Genomic DNA, 17,528 nt, shown 5'->3' on the forward strand with positions numbered 1-17,528 from the left:
AGAGATCCACCTGCCTCTGCTGGATTAAGGCATGCACCATCACACCCAGCACATTACCGTCTTTACATGAGGGTTAAATCCAAATTTCAGCACCCCTATTAGTTCTAATTGCTTTTGATATTTTTACCTCCCAGAAAAAAAGTCAAAGTCAAATGCCTTTAAAAAAAAAAAAAAAAACCCTGATTTCATTCACAAACTTACCATTTTGTTTGGCCCATGGATGCAAGCATGAGCTTTTGACAAGTGCTTCGTCAACCTTTCCTCCCGACATATTATCCATGAACTGACGTCCATGTTCTAATGCAAGATAGCAGTCATTGCAACAGTCCCGCTCTTCAACACGTACCCAGTTGCTAATTATACCCATTTTGGGAAAAGGATCTTGATCTGCTGCTCCAAAGGGTGAAAATAAATTAGTGCATTGATCTTGCAGCAGTAATATCAACTCATCAGGCACCTTTTCAGATTCCTTTAAGCCTCCATTAACATTTTCTGCAGAGGTAGCCCTGAGAGCCTCAAAACGTTTTTCTGCTTCTTTGCCACAGTCTGTGTTACGTCCTATGATATCAAGTTCATCTTCAAGAAATAATCCTGAATTATTTCCAAATTTTCGGTTCATGACAGCACTGAAGCCACAGGTACACCGATACTGTGCTTCCTGTGTTGGATCTGGAATGTAAACTCCAACATCGGCACCCTTGATATTCATGTTGCAAACACAAATACAGCAACTGTCAAAATTACAGTCTTTAAACAAATTCATAACTGATTCTGAAAGGATGAGGTTCACATAAAGACTGTGTGCTTCAGGGATGGAAGGGACAGTTGCAGGCTCAACAGAATTGAGGGGTCTGCATGTAGATGGGGTGGAAGCTGGTGAATACAAGTCTGAATTCTCATACTTGACTGAACCTTGAGCACTAGCAGGTCCACCAGCTCCACGAGGAGTCCTTGGAGTCCTTGGAGTCCTTGGAGTTGGAAATCTAGGGGTGGATGGAGAAGGGAGAATTCCCGTACCACCATTACTAGGAGGTGCACTGCTCGGAGGCATCCCAAAAGAAGTATGGGTTTGAGGTGTGTAGGCAGGGCCATAATCTTGATCCATATTGCTTCCATCACTGTTGTCACCAAGGTAAAAAAAAAAAAAAAAAAAAAAGAGAGAGAAACACATTAGTAATGTGAAATACAAATAATTCTCCAAATGCTTTTCAGCAACACTGAAAATTTCCATATAGCAATCACTAGAAGATTACATGTATAACTAAAACTTATTTCAGGTTTATCATGTTCATTATGGAGATTCTCGTGAGCTAACTAAATTTCCAGGAGACCTAGGTTCAGAAGTTCAGTTCTCAGTACCTACATCAGGCAGCTCAAGACTGCCTGTAACTACAGTGTTAAGGGATCTGGTGTCCTCTGGCCTCCATGGCACCAGCACACATGTGTATATAAAGTCATGTAAGGACACACATATTAAAATACACATTAAAATCTTAAAAATACAAATGAAGTTTGTATACAGTTATACACATCTAAACAACCATATTTACTCTATAAATTTCTAATGCTACAAATACTCGTATCTGACTGACTCTAGTTGCTGCTGATTGTTAAAAAAAAAAAAAAAAGAAAAGAAAAAGAAATTCTTGGGTCCGATGGCTCAGTGGTTAAAGAATACTGGTTACTCTTCCAGAGGTCCTAAGTTAAATTCCTAGCAACCACATAGTGGCTCACAACCATATAGAGTTGGGATTGATGTCCTCTTCTGATATCAAGTTGTACATGCAGATAAAGCATGTCAAATTAAAAAAAAAAACAATCTGTGATGGGGGATGTCCTTCTGTAAGTATGTTTCTCTTATTGGTTGAGGAATAAAACACTGTTCAGTCAATGAAGCAGGAAGATAGACAGACTAGGAGATGAGGAGAATTCTGGGAAAAATAGGCAGAGAGAGACCTCCAGAAACAGAAGCTATATAGCTGCCAAAAGGAGTAACAGGTCTGGGCATTCTCCAGTAAGATAAGGTCATGTAGAAATACATAGATTAATAGAAATGAGTTCATAATTAAGGGAGAGCTAGCCAATAAGATGCCCAAGTTATCAGCCATCAGTTTAATAATTAATATGTCTTCGTGTGCTTATTTGAGGCTGAAGGGGCTGCAGGACCTGGCAGGACAAAGAAAGTCTCCAGCAACAATTATGACTTTTGAGTTGCTTATGTGTAAAAAGTGGCAATAGTAATTTTAATATGCAACTGGGAACATAATGCAAAACTATCTGTTACAATGTGAAGTAAATGTAAAATGGCAGTATACAAATGGGAACAACTCAGTATTGCAAACTAAAAGAAAAAGTACTTTTAAGGTCAAAAAAAAAAGTCTATGGTTTCAAATAGTTCATCCATCTCTACTATCGTTATAATCAACAATAATTATTATTTTATTATTTATTCATTCATTCATTTATTTTTAGAATTTCGAAAACACATCTTCTTTTTCCAGCATACCAGGAACTTCAAGAAAAAACGGATAAAACCTGGGCTGTTAAGATAGCTCAATGGGTGAGAGTGCTTGCTGTGCAAGCTGAAGGGGAGTTCAAATTCCCAGCACCCATGTAAAAAGAAGTTGGGCATGACTGAGCAGATGTAATCCCAGCATATGGGAGGCAAAGACAGGCAGACTCCAGAAGATTGCTGGACAGTGAGCCCAGACAGAACAGCAAGTTTCAGGTTCAATGAGAAACTATGCCTCAAATGAGTAAAGGGTCAATAGATGAAGAAACTAAGTTTACTTCCCTCTGGTCTTCACATGTGGCTCATGGGCATGCACACCCTACAAGGCTATCCCTCTAACAGACACAAAACAACCTATACAGGCATTCAATAGTATAACAATAACATCGACCATACCCCTCTTTGATGAATGGCATTGAAGGGCCTGAAGGAAGCAAGTCCAATTTTCCAACAGTCCAGCTCTGTCGGTAAATACACTCTTCTGGCAATTTGATAGGAGGCAGACAATGGCTTGGTAGAGTTTTTAAAGGTGCAAACATGGAACATCCTACTAGAACTTGACAATTTTCAGGCTTATAGACATAAGAAAAATCCTACAATATAAAGAATGTGAACTTTCAGTGCCTCGTGTTCAAATTGACTATCTTCTTTACTCTGTTCTTTAAATAGACAAACATTTTTTATATTATCCCCACAATTCAGTTCTCATATTAGCCACAAAACTAAAATCAACTGTGGAAAGATTCTTGAACACAGCAATTAATCCTATAAGAAAACATAGGAAGTGAATTACTTTAGTAGAAAAATACTTACTTTAATTTCAGAAGGTTTGGGGCTACAGAATCCCTCCTCAACCTCAATTCTGAACTGTGCTCCTATACTAGAACTATTTCCTTCTAGGACAGTTCCTCCAGGTGCTGTATCCATACTACCATATTCTTTATTATTCATATTCATTGGAGAAAATCCCATAATGTGTTGTTCCAATGATGGTGGTGTAGGATACATCTTGTGAAGATCTGCAGTGCCTATATTTAATAAAACACACATTTTAACAGACTAAAAAGAAGTGAATCTTTTTAAACCAAAGAGAATTTTCTGGGGGAGCAAGTTTTCAAACTGAGCTAAAAGATCTGCAAAACTTACTTATGCAAGATAATGGGTCCAGACTTCCTGTCTTGGGTTCTTTGGAGCTGGCTTTATCATCTGATCCAGATGCTGATTTTTTAGATCCAGGCTATAAGGAAGGAAGAAAAAAAAGTCCAATGTGATTACAAAGAACTAATCATTCATATATAATTGAAATACTGGTCATAAAAAGTGGTCTTCTGAATCTATGACAGAACCAAATATGATACTAGTTTACAGACAGATCCATCACTGAAGACTTTTTGGTAAGTCTCTCAATTAACAGGAAAAAAGTATACTCAAGAAAACACGTAAAAAAGCAAAAATAACCAGTAACTTATGAACCAATAAAATATAAGAAATTTTAAATTAACACTGTAATTCCATTTTAGCAAAAGAGACTCAAAGTATCTGTCTCTTTATTAAGGTATTAAAATTTCCTATATAATCAATAACTCCTCTTAATTCTTCCTTATATTTAAACCTTGTTTTCATAAAGTTAGTCCTATAAAAGTATTTTTACAGGTAAAACTGAGCATACACCTCAGGGAGGCTTTCTAACAAGGCAACAAAATTCCTAACAAACCAAGTTTTAGTGTCTTCCTTGATAACCGATTTTTTTTTTGGTGAGATTTTGGGGTTTTCTGGGGGGGGGGTGTTTGTTTTGTTTTTTAAAAATAGGTAGAGCCTCATGTAACCTAAGCTGGTTCTCATTTTTATATACACAAAGCTAAGTTTGAAACACTGATTTTCTTGCCTCCACATTCCAACAGCAGGGATTACAGGCATGTGCCACCACATCCAGCTCTTACCAGTATTTTTAGAACTAACATTAGCTCCATGTCCCACAGTGAACACTTTGTGAGTAAAGCACATACATAAACAACTTTTTCTTACCTCAGAAAGCCACAACTGATGTCTGTGTATTAGCAGAGAGAAACTCTGTCTATATGGACCAAAATATTCGAAGCTCTTTCCCAGTGAACAGTGCCCTAGTAGACACTACACTGGAGGATATAAAGGGCTATATATAGCTATATCTACCATTACCCATATCTGTAATACATTTAAATGTCAAATGTTTGTGACAGATATCCTGGCAGGATCAATAACTATTATATAAGACAACAAAGAAAAATGCTCCAGTGAATTCCTACGACACTTTTAAGTAGATGGAAAGAGAATCCCTTTTATACGGTAGCACCCAATTCATTAACTGCCTAACAATCGAGAAATGCCATTTTAAAGTTTTTGCTTTTATCTTCAACTTTTCTGAAAACAGGTGTGAAAGGTTAAGTAGTATCCTTTGTTTTTTCCTTTACTGTTTTTAAGTGTATATCTTATAGTAAGAGAGGTAATGTCAAATAATTTACTAAATTAATAGGGTGTAAAATGCTAATGTTAATTATTTAAACATTCTCTGATTAAATTCCAGAGTCACTTCTCAAACTATGGGATCAGAAAACCATTCTGAGGACTCAAAGAAAAACAAAAGCTCACATGGCAGAGCTTTCAAACATAACAAAGCACTAAACACACAAGGTTCACAGGAAACGACATCAAGATGACTCTAACATTAGAGTAAAATAAACCACTGCTGTTTTACTCTGAAGTATTTCCTACTGTTCAGAGCTAAAGCACAGTTCTCAAGTGACAAGTCACTTCCATAACTTGAGTTCATATAAAGTCAATGAGAGCTAATTTAATCCTAATCATTAATAGGCTACTCACTGTTAATTCATCTTCATCAGAATTGAAGAGGTTATCAAGGTCAGTGTAGGAGACAGCCAGATCTGAGTCATAAATCAAACTGGTTGATGGAGGACGGGCATGATTAGTAGGACGTGGAGCATCTACACATGACAATCAGAGAAAATAAACTGAAACTACTAGCCAAGTAGTATTCTACTTATCTAAGTTAGATATAAAGCCCAATGTTTATCAAGATAACTATGCAACATAAACCTCTCATAGTCTCTTATTGAAAATTTCTCTTAGAAATAACATTTTAAATAAACAATAGTACTTTCCCCCAGGGAGCTCCAAAAGTCTCATAATCTATACCATAGTTAAGCTCTGTACATAAATCATAAAAATATAAATGTTATTACAATGGTGGACTTAAACTCATACTTTTTCTTTGTGTGTATTATTATGTGTGTGATCTGATTGAGTAGTATACATGTAGTCCCAGATGCCTGTGCACACATATAGAGGCCAGAGGTTGCTTCCTAAATTACACATTTAAGTAAGGTGTCTCCCTTGATTCAATGAGTCTGGCTATCTAACTTTCTCTGGGAATTCCCTATTCCCTCTCATACTAGGAATATAGTCCAGCCCTGCCACACCTGAACAACATTTATGTAGCTACTGAGTATTCCAACTCTGGTTCTTATGCTTGCACAGCAAGCAATTTACAAGCCAAGCCATCTACTCAACCCTTATCTTTTCACTGTGAAACAGATGCATTCATTTTCAGTAAATAAGGTTGTATGTAAGCATCTACATAAAGATGATACAATCGAGAAACCCTGTCACCAAAAATATACAATATTTACAAACCAATGTAGCATTATATTTTGTCTAGAGGCTTCGTGTCATTTTTTTTCCTTTATTATTATATCTTGTGTATATGATAATTAGAGGTTGGGAAGAATGGAGGAAAGGAAATTAGAGGGACAAAAAATAGCAAAATTGGGACATTGGTGGTGCATACCTTTAATCCCAGCACTTGGGAGGCAGGGGCAGTGGATCTCTGTGAGTTCAAGGCCAGTCTGGTCTACAGAGCAAGTTCCAGGACAGGCTCAAAAACAATACAGAGAAACCCTGTCTTGGGGGGGGGGGAGCAAAAACCAAAACCAAACAAACAAACAAACAAAAAAAAAAAACAGCAAAGTAGAACTGGACAGAAGAATAGGTTCTAGTGCTTTTAGCACAGAGGAGTGATTACACTTCATAATCATCTAGTTTAACCTAAAAACCATACATTTTATGAAAAACTAGGTAAGATAAGCTTTAAGGCTCCTAACACATTGAAAATACAAAGTACCCTGATTTGGCTGATACATATGGGACAAACGTAGGGAAACATACTGCACCACACACGCATACAATAATTACATGTTTAGTTTTTTAAGAACATAGACATCTTGACCATAAATACATGGATTTACTTACAGACCCTCTACTCTGTTCTACGGTCTAATGTACCTTTTTTTTTTTTCTTTCTCATTTATTTATTTATTTGTGTTTGTTTGTTTGGTTTTGCAAGACAGGGTTTCTCTGTGTAGCTTTGGAGTCTATCCTGGAGTCTATCCTGTAAACCAGGCTGGCCTTGAACTCACAGAAATCTGCCTGTCTCCACCTCCTGAGTGCTGGGATTAAAGGCATGGGTACTACCACCCAGCATGCCTTTTTTTCCTCAATGCCAGTACCATACTATTATTATCTTCATAATATATTTTGAAGTCAGACAATATAATAAACTTTTTTTTAGACACTTTTTCTCTGTGTGGCCCTAGATGTCCCAGGACCAGGCTGGCCTCAAACTCAAGAGACCCATCAGTCTTTGTCTCCAGAATGCTGGAATTAAGGGAGTGGGCCACCACTGCCCAGCTAAGAATCTTGCTATGTACACTGGACTAGTCTCAAACCCATGAACCTCCTGTGTCAACCTCCTGAGTGTTGGGAGTGCAAGCATATACTACAAAACCTGACTTAGCACTTTAGTCTTTTTGTGCAGTATCACGCTGGCTGGCTCCTCAAGTTCTTTTGAACCTCAACAGAATTCCAGGACTTTATCTTTATGCAACATGCCACTGGAATTTGATAAGGACTACTTCACCAAAGAAACACGTAACCACCAGCACTCAGAGCTGTCAGTCACTAAGCTGCCATATCAAAGACCACCTGTTCCTTCTTCACATGGACTTTTTTTCCTTATTCTCATATTTGTTATTGTCAAAATATTTTAATTGCCTTCAAAAAAGACATACCAAAAGATAAATTGTGCCTACTCAAGATCAATGTATATTTCTCCAACTAAGGCTAACAGTATGTTTAATGCCTGGCAATTACTAAGAAAAACAATCTTTGTGTTTTCATTACAAAAAAAAAAGTACTTATGTGAGGTGATACATATATAAAGCTTGACTCAGCAGTCTAAAATGTCCACAGAAAGTAACAAACTGTACATCATATGCATATATATACACGTGTGTGTATAAATTACATATACTTGAAAGGGTCAGATACTTTGAAAGAACTCTTGACCACCGTATCTCTATTGTCTATAACATAAAAGCATGCTAACTGCCAGAAGATGGTGACATGTGCTTTTAGTGCTAGCCCTCAGGAATCAATGGCAGGCAGATCTAAGTTTGAAGCCAGCCTCGTCTGCAGAGTGAGTTCCATGATAGCCAGGGCTACACAGAGAAACCCTGTCTCGAAAAACCAAAAAAAAAAAGAGAGAGAGAGAGAGAGAGAGAGAGAGAGAGAGAGAGAGAGAGAGAGAGAGAGAGAGAGAGAGAGAGAGAGAGAGAGAGAGAGACGCAAACAGCATCAGAAAAAGACTTCTAGGTTGGCATGGTGGAATTTGATGGAATCCCAGTACTACAAGGTAGATGCATTAGAATAGGTTCAATGCAGCCTCCACCACAAACAGTTAAGAGGCCAGCCTAAGCTATATGAGATCATGTCACCAAAAAATTAAAAACAAAACAAATAACAAAGTCAAGAAAAAAGAAAACATTCTCATATCCATATGAGACTTGAGAAGAATCAAAATTATTTAAAGTTTAATTTAAAAAGTGAGTTCATAGTTGGGTGTGGTGGCTCACGCCTTTAATCCCAGCACTCAGGAGGCAGGGGCAGGTGGATGATCTCTGTGAGTCAAGGCCAGCCTGGTCCATAAAACGAGTTCCAGGGCTGTTACACAAGAAACCCTGTCACAAAAACAAAACAAAAAGTGAGTTCTTAGGGTGGGTATGGTGGCACACCCAGAATCCTAGTGACACTCAGCTCAAGAGTGAAGATCACCAGAGCTCAGGCATACGAGATCAGCTTGAACTGCATAGAAAGAAACTGTCTTAAAATAAACAAAAAGCCAAACCAAAAACACCAAAAAAAAAAAAAGAAGAAAAAAAAAAAAACTAAAACTTGAGTTTTCAGATCAGAGGGACCCTTAGGCAATGATCTGATCTTATCTACACACTTCATAAGACCCACTTCTATCTGTAAAAAGGGTAAAACATTCTAACAATTTACACTTGATCTTAGTCAAAAGACCAAGAAGTGATATATCTCAATTTCTAACAGATTTGTTATCATCTGAACTTGCTTCTTCACACACAAGACAAACTATAAATCTAACCATCCCATGAAACAAATTATGCAAAAAATACTACTAATCCCCCAGAGTCACAGCAGGCTAGGTAATCTTTACCCACTGAGCATTTCACCAGCCCAAAAGGAGTATTTTCATTACCATACTTCAAATCAGCACTGGAATGAATACAAAAGTCACGATTAGAAAAGAAGTTTTACCTTGCTTAGAGGGACTAAATAATGACATAGCATCTTCTTCATGTGATAACACTGTAACAGTAGATGTCCCATCTTCCACCTGAAGATAATATTATATATTAGACTATGCTATATATTTTACCAACGAAAAAACTTCTATCTATTCTGAGTAGCTGTGTTTCAAGCATACTCATAAATGTACTATATACATTATCAATAATTCTTGTGTTGCTTTGGGGTCAGGGAGTTACTTTTGAAACAAGGTCTTATGGATATCAGAATGGCCTCATATTTGTCGTCTTCCTGCCTCAGCCTCCCATGTACTAGACTAGAAAGCATGCACCATTATACAGGACTTGTCACTCTTTTCTACTGTTTAGTTTGTTTTAGTTTGTTGTTGTTGTTGTTTTGTGTGTGGGGGTATTTGTTTTAAGACAGGATTTAACTATATGTTGCCTTGGCTGGCTAGGAACTTGCCATTTAGACCAGGCTGGTCTCAGACTCAGAGAGATCTTTCTGCCTCAGCCTCCTGAGTGCTAGGACTAAAGGTATATGCCATCAAGTTCAGTTATCAGTAATTCTTACAGTAAACAACTATTGTGTTCACCTTTCAGATAAATTTAATTACAGGGATGCAAAGGAATTTGTCCAAGGAATCATGCCTGACAGTGGCAGCTGCAACTCTGACATACTATAAATTTCCCAAGTGATTTAACTTTGAATTATGTATGGGTATACCCTTCTCAGAGACTGCTGATTTCGTATTTACAAAAGGTCAAAACTTAAGTATCCGGTACATAACTGTTTTGTACTAAGCATTATTGGGTCATATAATAGATTTAATTTTCAATGCTTGTATTTTATATTTACTGCCAAATTCCAATCTAAGTTACTTTTACCTAACAGATATTTTAATACATGACTTTAAAACTTTAATCTTATGCATATTTTAACTTACATTTTATCTGTATGTGTGTGCCACATGCATGCATGCCACATCATGAGTGTGGAGATCAAAGACCAACATGAAAAAGATGTCTTTTTCCATCATGTAGGACCCAGGGATTGAACTCAGATTCTCAGGCTAGGTAGTAAGTATCTTTATCCATCTTTACCCATCTCTCAGAACCAACTGACTATTTTCATTACCTATACTTTATAAAGTTTTGCTTATAAGGAAAAGGTAATTTTCCTAAATCACACATTCAAAAATATCCTGCATTTTTTAAAAGCTAGTATCAAAACAGTGTACCTAACTCTAATTTTGATCAAAGTTAATACACTCTGTATCTGATTTTGAAAATGTACCAGTAATAGAATCTTTTCGTCATCAGAAACTAACCAAGAGTGTCATATACCAGATTTACTTCTGGTAGCACATACACATATATCTACATAAAGATGATCCACCTATCTATTCCAAAAGAATAAATGAGTGGGGCCGGGGACACAGCTCAGTGATAAGAGTCTTTGCCTAGCATGCACAGGGCCCTGGGTTCAGTAACCAGCATCACCAAAAACAAAGAAAGACAAAAACGAGAGTAGCACTGTGTCCGAGTGCTCTGAAATGTGAACACTGTTAGGATATGATCTCTCCTACTCACCTTGTGTTTCTTCCCAGCTTCTCTCTCACTGTTTTGTCTATCTTTCTTATCAGTAAAAATGAATTCCTCATCTCCTTCAACAAATGCATATGGGTCAATTTTGGGTTCTTGTTCTGCATCAGATGCTATTGCTGAAAGATACTGGTTTTTAATTTGATATTGCTGTACTATTTCATCAGAAACTTTTAAAGGTTTCTTACACTGCACCATTAACCTGCACAAAAAAACAAAATTAGAAAATTAATATTTGTCATCCAAAATAGCATTTAAAAACTCTAAAACAGCATAAATGTCATGAAGTTCTTAGACTTACTCATAGTATTTACCCTGTAATTTCTATATTTTAGATAAAACAGATCATGTGATTTATTATAGTCTCAACTTTAACAACAGAGAAATAGAACCAAAATCAAAGTACCCATATAGACATTCCACCAGAACAAGGGACCTTTCAGTAACTCGCCCTGTTCTCAAGTCTTCTAAGCAGTGACTTGTCCAAAGTATTGTACTGAGAAGGAAACTTAAATATAAACTAAAAGAGGCCAGTTACTATCAAAGTGTGAGTTTCATACACAAGATACTTTCATATAATTTATACAAGGAAATTAACTATCATTTTTTATTGACACAAATAGATACATCTTAAGCTTTAAGTTTTAGAGACTTTGTTTCTACTTCATGAAAATAACATTAGTACTATTAATGAGGTCAACAAAGCAAATAAAAGCACAAGGCCAAAATAACTCAGTTTTCTTCCAGTTACACTGGAAGATCAATTTGTGTATTCAGTAGTGGTTGAACATAGTAACTGAAAAGAATGCATGTTTCCACTACCATTCTAACAAAACAGTAAGAGCACACAAAACAAGAAAAAAGAAAGCAGAGAAATTCAAAAGACAAATAAGTACTAAGAAAATCAAAGAAGCCTCAGCCTTCAATTTAAGGCTAGAAGAGTGTAGCCACAAGAAACACAGCGCAAACTCTACGTATCAGGTTTTATGCTTCTGGAGTGTGAATACAAAACTCACCAACATGGCTAATTGGGTACTTTAAAACTTCCAAATTCCTGTTCTCTCAGGTTCACACACTCAAGTCCTCAAGCTGTCAGAACCCAAGTTTCCAGTCAGAACATTTTCAAAATCTTACAAAAACTACTTCACTCTGATTACAACACCAAAATTTACAATACCCAAGCCAAATCTCCCACCATCTCACCCTTCTTTTCCTCTCCAACAACATCTGCTTCTATTTCATACCTCTCTCATCCTATCTCCCTGTTCCCAGGGCTTCCTTGATGCTCTTCCACGCACAGGGCAGACACAACCCTGACTGTTCCCATTTGCAATATTTGCCAGTCCATTCTTTGTTGAAATGCTACCTTCTCTGAACCTTATTATGACAACTGTATTTAAAATTGTATTATGTTACCTGCTCTGGACCCTGTCCCTCTGTAATTCATTACACCTTCATAACTATCATACTCATTAGAATAAAAGCTCCACTCTTTGTCAATACTGACAAAGAGTCAAGACACAAGACAGGAAGATACTAAACATCTGATAATAAATATGAGATATAAAAACCAGAAAACTAAGATAACTGGGATTAATAATCCTAAAATAGAGTATCTTATACTGTAAAATAAGCCATTCTTATACATTAGATAGCACTGAGACAAGCATGATTACACAGGCAATCCCAGCACTCAGGCCAGCCTGAGCTATAAAATGCTCAGCATTAGCTCTACTTGGTTCCCTACAGAGTGAAACAGAGGCCATCAAAATAAAATTCAGTATTTTCTAAATGTTTTATCAGATGCTCAAGCATATACTACGATACCAAACATAAACTAGACTAATCCCCAAAACCAGTATTCCAAGTCTACCATTTCCTAGAAACATAACGGGTGACACAAATGTCAATGGAGATATATTAATTACTCATTAGAATAATTCTTTCTATTAACAGATGAGTATTTATATCTAAAAAGTAACTCTACTTCATCACATCAGACCTTGAATAACCTGGCTGAAAACTGCTGAACATGTTAATATGAATTTTTTAACTACCTTTTCTTGTTCTTTTTTTTTTAAACAAACTTAAAATATGGAACGCTTCACGAATTTGCGTGTCATCCTTGCGCAGGGGCCATGCTAATCTTCTCTGTATCGTTCCAATTTTAGTATATGTGCTGCCGAAGCGAGCACTCTTGTTATCTTTTTTTAATAAAAACAATCTTCTATAACAGGATACAGAGGGTAGTCTCTAAGTGGTTAGAATTATATAGCAACAAATAGTTTGCCAAGGACACTTAGTAGTAAAGATAACAGATGAGAAATTAAAGCACTAAAGTATTCATCCTCTTATACCTACCAAAACAGTAAAGAATTAAAATCCCTCCTCCCCTGCACCTAGACTGAATGGCACTACAGATCTGTGAAGGTGAACAAATCATCTCTTTCATATTAAGTCATTCTCTGGCAGAAGCATGAACACTGCCAAATTGTTTAAATACATAATTATTAAACTAGTGTGCAATAACATTATTAAAGGGAATAACATACTGCACACAGTCCTACTAAGGATTTTTTAAAAAAGTAAATCAAGGGTACTGCCAAAACACAACTTTTGTCATTTTATTGAAATGATCTTGGAGACATTGGCATATGCAAAGATCTTAAATATACTCATTAATATCAAGTCACAATAAAGTTAATCTAAAATAACATTGTACATTAGTCTATATCAAAATCTTAATAAAAGTATAACTTCTGAAATGTCAGACTCAAACAAATTATCATGTCTCTATCCAAATAAGTAGTACACAGAAGCTTTTATGAATACAATATACCTCTCCTTTCCTTAAAAGGAACTTTCACAAGGAGCCAAATTTCTAACTACAAAGATAATTTCAATTAGATACAAAGCTAAACACAGGCTGGAAAATCAGGTACAGTAATAACATGAAATACTGAAAAGCCCAAACTGTGAAACAAATTGCCTCTAGTTTTCAGTAATTGCATCTCCTTCCTTTCACTAAGAAAACAGCACACTCTCTTGATATGTACTCACATAACATTTAGCATATACTTTTATGCTTTATTCAAAAGAATTTTCCAGACAAGGTTTGACAATATGCTTTGACAATTATAGGAGAAAAGCTATAGAAGGAAATGTTAAAAACAGAAAAACTGAATTATCTCAAAATCCTCCCACTTTCTTTAACTGGCACTATCCCTAGTACCATCTCCATATTAAGAAGCAACCCTCGAGCTGGCTAAAGTATGACTTTATTGCATTTATAAAAAATGGCAAACTGAATTCTAAAAAGGTTTGAATACAGTCAAATCAAAACAAGTTGATTTCATCACAGGCTTCTTTCTATGAAACAAAGACATTCAAAACTAACTTTCAGAGATCAAATAATGCATTTTGTAGCTATACACACATATTAAATATCTGGTGGATCTAACATAACATATATTCTATAGATGAATATAACTAAGAGTCTAAGGTACCATAACTATAGAACAAAATGTGAGGTGCTAAACTCAAGCTCAGTTTTCTTTGTGCAGTGTTTCGAAAACAGCATCTAAATAAAAACATCAGGTGGTTTTCAGCACCCACACCCATTGAAACATGCTAAATCCTTGAAAAAGATTTTTTTTTTCTTGGCAGGAATTTTCCTATCTTTAAAACTTTTTTGTTCCTGGGAGCTGGTGGTACACGCCTTTAATCCCAGCACTAGGGAGGCAGAGGCAGGCAGAGCTCTCTATCAGTTTGAGGCCAGTCTGGTCTACAGAGCAAGTTCCAGGACAACCTTCAAAGCAATACAGAGAAACCCTGTCTCAAAAAACAAACAAACAAAAAAAAAACAAAACAGAAAACCTTTTTTTGTCAGAGCCGGGCATTGGTGGTGGCACTCACCTTTAGTCCCAACACTGGTAGGCAGTGGCAGGTGAATCTTTAAGTTCGAGACGAACCAGGTCTACAGAGTTCCAAGACAGACAGGGTTATACACAAAGAAATCCTAGCTCGAAAAAGCAAACAAACAAACAAACCTTTTGTTTTGAGATAGGGTCGCTCTATGTAGCACTAGCTGTCCTGGGACTTGCCATGTAGACCAGACTGGCCTCAAACTGATAGAGATCCACCTGCCTCTCCTTCACAAGTGCTGAGAGGTGTGAACCGCAAAGGCTATCTTTGCTTTTTAAATTCCTAGGCCTGATGTGGTAGAGCACATGTAAACTTACAAGTAAGTACTCAGGAGACAAGAGGCAAGCAGATTCGAAGCCAACAAACTATCTTTGTCTCAAAAAACAAACAAAAAGCCCACAATTTAAAAAGTTCTTGGCCTCTATTCTAAAACAGATTCAATCATAACTAACAAATTGAAAATAACTAGGAAGACGATAGGGATATTTGCTACAAATCTGTACACCTTGCATATGGGATATGCTACGCTGCATCCCCAACTATCCCTTCCTCCTAAAAAAGTCTAATAGGTTAGAAAAGGAATCATATTTTAGCACAGCTCATGAAAAAGTTTTTATAATCTGCTACACATGAAAGTCTAAGAATACAGTTTTTACGATAAATAGTGAGCTTTATTCCTCTGTATTAGTTAGGTAGCCAGAACTATTAAAACTGTAGAATATTGGGACTTGAGCAATGGCTCAGCTGTTAAGAACACTGGTTCTTCTCCCTGAAGATACAGATTTGATCCCCAGCACCCACAAGACAGCTCACAATCATCTGTAACTCAGTCCCAGAAACAACTGATACCCAATTAACAACACTGTATAATATAAATAAAGAACAATGCTCTCTCACCACTTTTATTATTGGGGGGGGGGGGGCAGTCTCATGGAGCCCAGATTAACCTCTAATGTATTCAAGGATGGCCATCGATTCCTGGTCTTCTGACTCCCACCTCTTTCCCAAACGTGAAGATTATGCACATATACCACCAAGCTTGACTGTTTTCAATACAGTGCTGTGGACTGAAGCCAGCTCAGGCGTGCTAAGGAAAACCCTTCCAACTGAGCTCACCCGCAGTCATTCATCTACTCAGGCAGCACAGTGCCACACTTGAAGGACCAACAGTGCAAAATATTTCTTTACACCAAATGGAAAACAGAAACCCTAAGCTTCTCCTCCAACTGATAACTATCCATGAAGGGAAAGACCTAAAAAAAGGGCAATATTCATAAAGAAAATAATTTTTCGGACGCATTCCTCTCCTGTGCCACCTATGCCTCACTAGTTTATTAAACAGCTGAAGACACATGTACAAATTGCTGGCATTTCAAACTTAAATCATATTTCTGCAGTGCCCATGTCTTATACACACATAACTAAGTCATAAGAGTCAGAAGGAAAAATGAACAGTATGTCAATCCCTCTCCTTCAGGGAAACAGGCACTGTTCATAGCATCTAATTAGTGACCAAAAACCCACAATGCGTAAGATCATGTATGTATGCATACATCATATACCTCAGATCTAAAGTTTATATCTAGAGTCTCTTCTATCAGATTCCCTTTCATTTTATAAGGGTATGCTGTTATTTTTTGGCCAGACCTTAACGATTTACCAAGACCTTACTTAAGTTTACCAGTTATTTCAGTGCACTTTTATTTTGAAAACTTACTTTATCTAAACATCCATATTTCTTCTCATTCTTGCTGTTTCTAATTTCCTAGTGAAGACAAATAATTTGCAGTCTGGGCTGTTTAAAAACATGTCCAAACTGCATGCTTTTAATCCCAGCACTCACTCAGGAGGCAGAGGCAGGTGATCTCTTGAGTGAGGCCAGCCTGGCCTACAGAGTGAGTTCCAGGTTAGTTCCAGGACTATTCAGACAAACCATGAAAAAGAGGAAAGAGGAGAAACCTAAACTGATTTATTTTCCAAAACAACAGAACAACCAAAAAAGGGGAAAAAAAAAAGAAAGAAACTTACAAACTGACACAAAATCATGTGAGGATACCAGGTGTATGCTCTGTGACTCTTCACTGAACCTGGGGCTAGGCTGGTAGCCAGCAGGTCCCAGCAATACTCCTGTCTCCACCTCAAAAAACTATAGGGTTAGGGTTATAGGTATGCACATAGTCATATACTGGGGCTTTCTATTATCAGTGCTGGGGATTTAAACTTCACAAAACCTACTTGTAAAGTAAATGTTCTTATTCACTGTACCATCCCCCTATTAAGAATTTCTAACTGGGCATGGTGGCACACAGTTTTTTAATCCCAGCACTTGGGAGGCAGAGGCAGGCGGATCCCTGTGAATCCAAGTCAATTCTGGTCTACAGAGCTAATTCCAGGACAGATAAATCCAGTCTCAAGAAACATGCCCATCCCCCACCCCACCCACAAAAAAGTATTTCTATATTCCTACAAAAAGATACTGTTAAAGGGCCAGGAATGGTGGCCTGAGCCTTTAATACCAGCACTTTCAGAGGCAGAGGCAGGCAAAATTAGTTTAAGGCAAAATTAGTCTACATAGTGAGTTCCAAGATAGCCAGAGCTACATACTAGAGACTCTGTCTCAACACTACCCACACCCCCCCCAAAAAAAGGTGAATCATAAACTTATGAGACAATGCTCTTTTGAACAGTATTAAATTACCAAGTCATTGTAAACAAGACAAGACTTAAGTTTCAAAGCAACACCAATGACCAGATATTTCACAATTGTAAAGAAACTAATGATTAAATACATTTGGCACATTTAATTTAATAACAGTTTTAGAGGT

General features: G+C 36.9%; 1 protein-coding gene and 1 non-coding gene across 2 annotated transcripts in view; both read right to left on the minus strand.

Annotated features, from left to right (window-relative positions):
* Med13 (mediator complex subunit 13) overlaps nt 1-17,528 on the minus strand; it is a 92,157-nt gene that overhangs the window by 33,495 nt on the left and 41,134 nt on the right. Inside the window, exons 10-16 of the mRNA XM_005076901.4 lie at nt 10,768-10,981; nt 9,185-9,263; nt 5,372-5,493; nt 3,659-3,749; nt 3,326-3,540; nt 2,909-3,105; nt 202-1,118 (exon numbers count right to left, since the gene is read on the minus strand). Of these exons, the coding sequence (XP_005076958.1) occupies nt 202-1,118; nt 2,909-3,105; nt 3,326-3,540; nt 3,659-3,749; nt 5,372-5,493; nt 9,185-9,263; nt 10,768-10,981 (1,835 nt within the window). The remainder of the gene's footprint in view (nt 1-201; nt 1,119-2,908; nt 3,106-3,325; nt 3,541-3,658; nt 3,750-5,371; nt 5,494-9,184; nt 9,264-10,767; nt 10,982-17,528) is intronic.
* LOC121141713 lies at nt 12,868-12,974 on the minus strand. The gene has a single exon (XR_005878667.1). It is a non-coding gene; the product is annotated as a U6 spliceosomal RNA (small nuclear RNA).

The sequence above is a fragment of the Mesocricetus auratus genome, unplaced genomic scaffold, assembly GCF_017639785.1.
Source record: "Mesocricetus auratus isolate SY011 unplaced genomic scaffold, BCM_Maur_2.0 Super-Scaffold_100007, whole genome shotgun sequence".
NCBI lineage: Eukaryota > Metazoa > Chordata > Mammalia > Rodentia > Cricetidae > Mesocricetus > Mesocricetus auratus.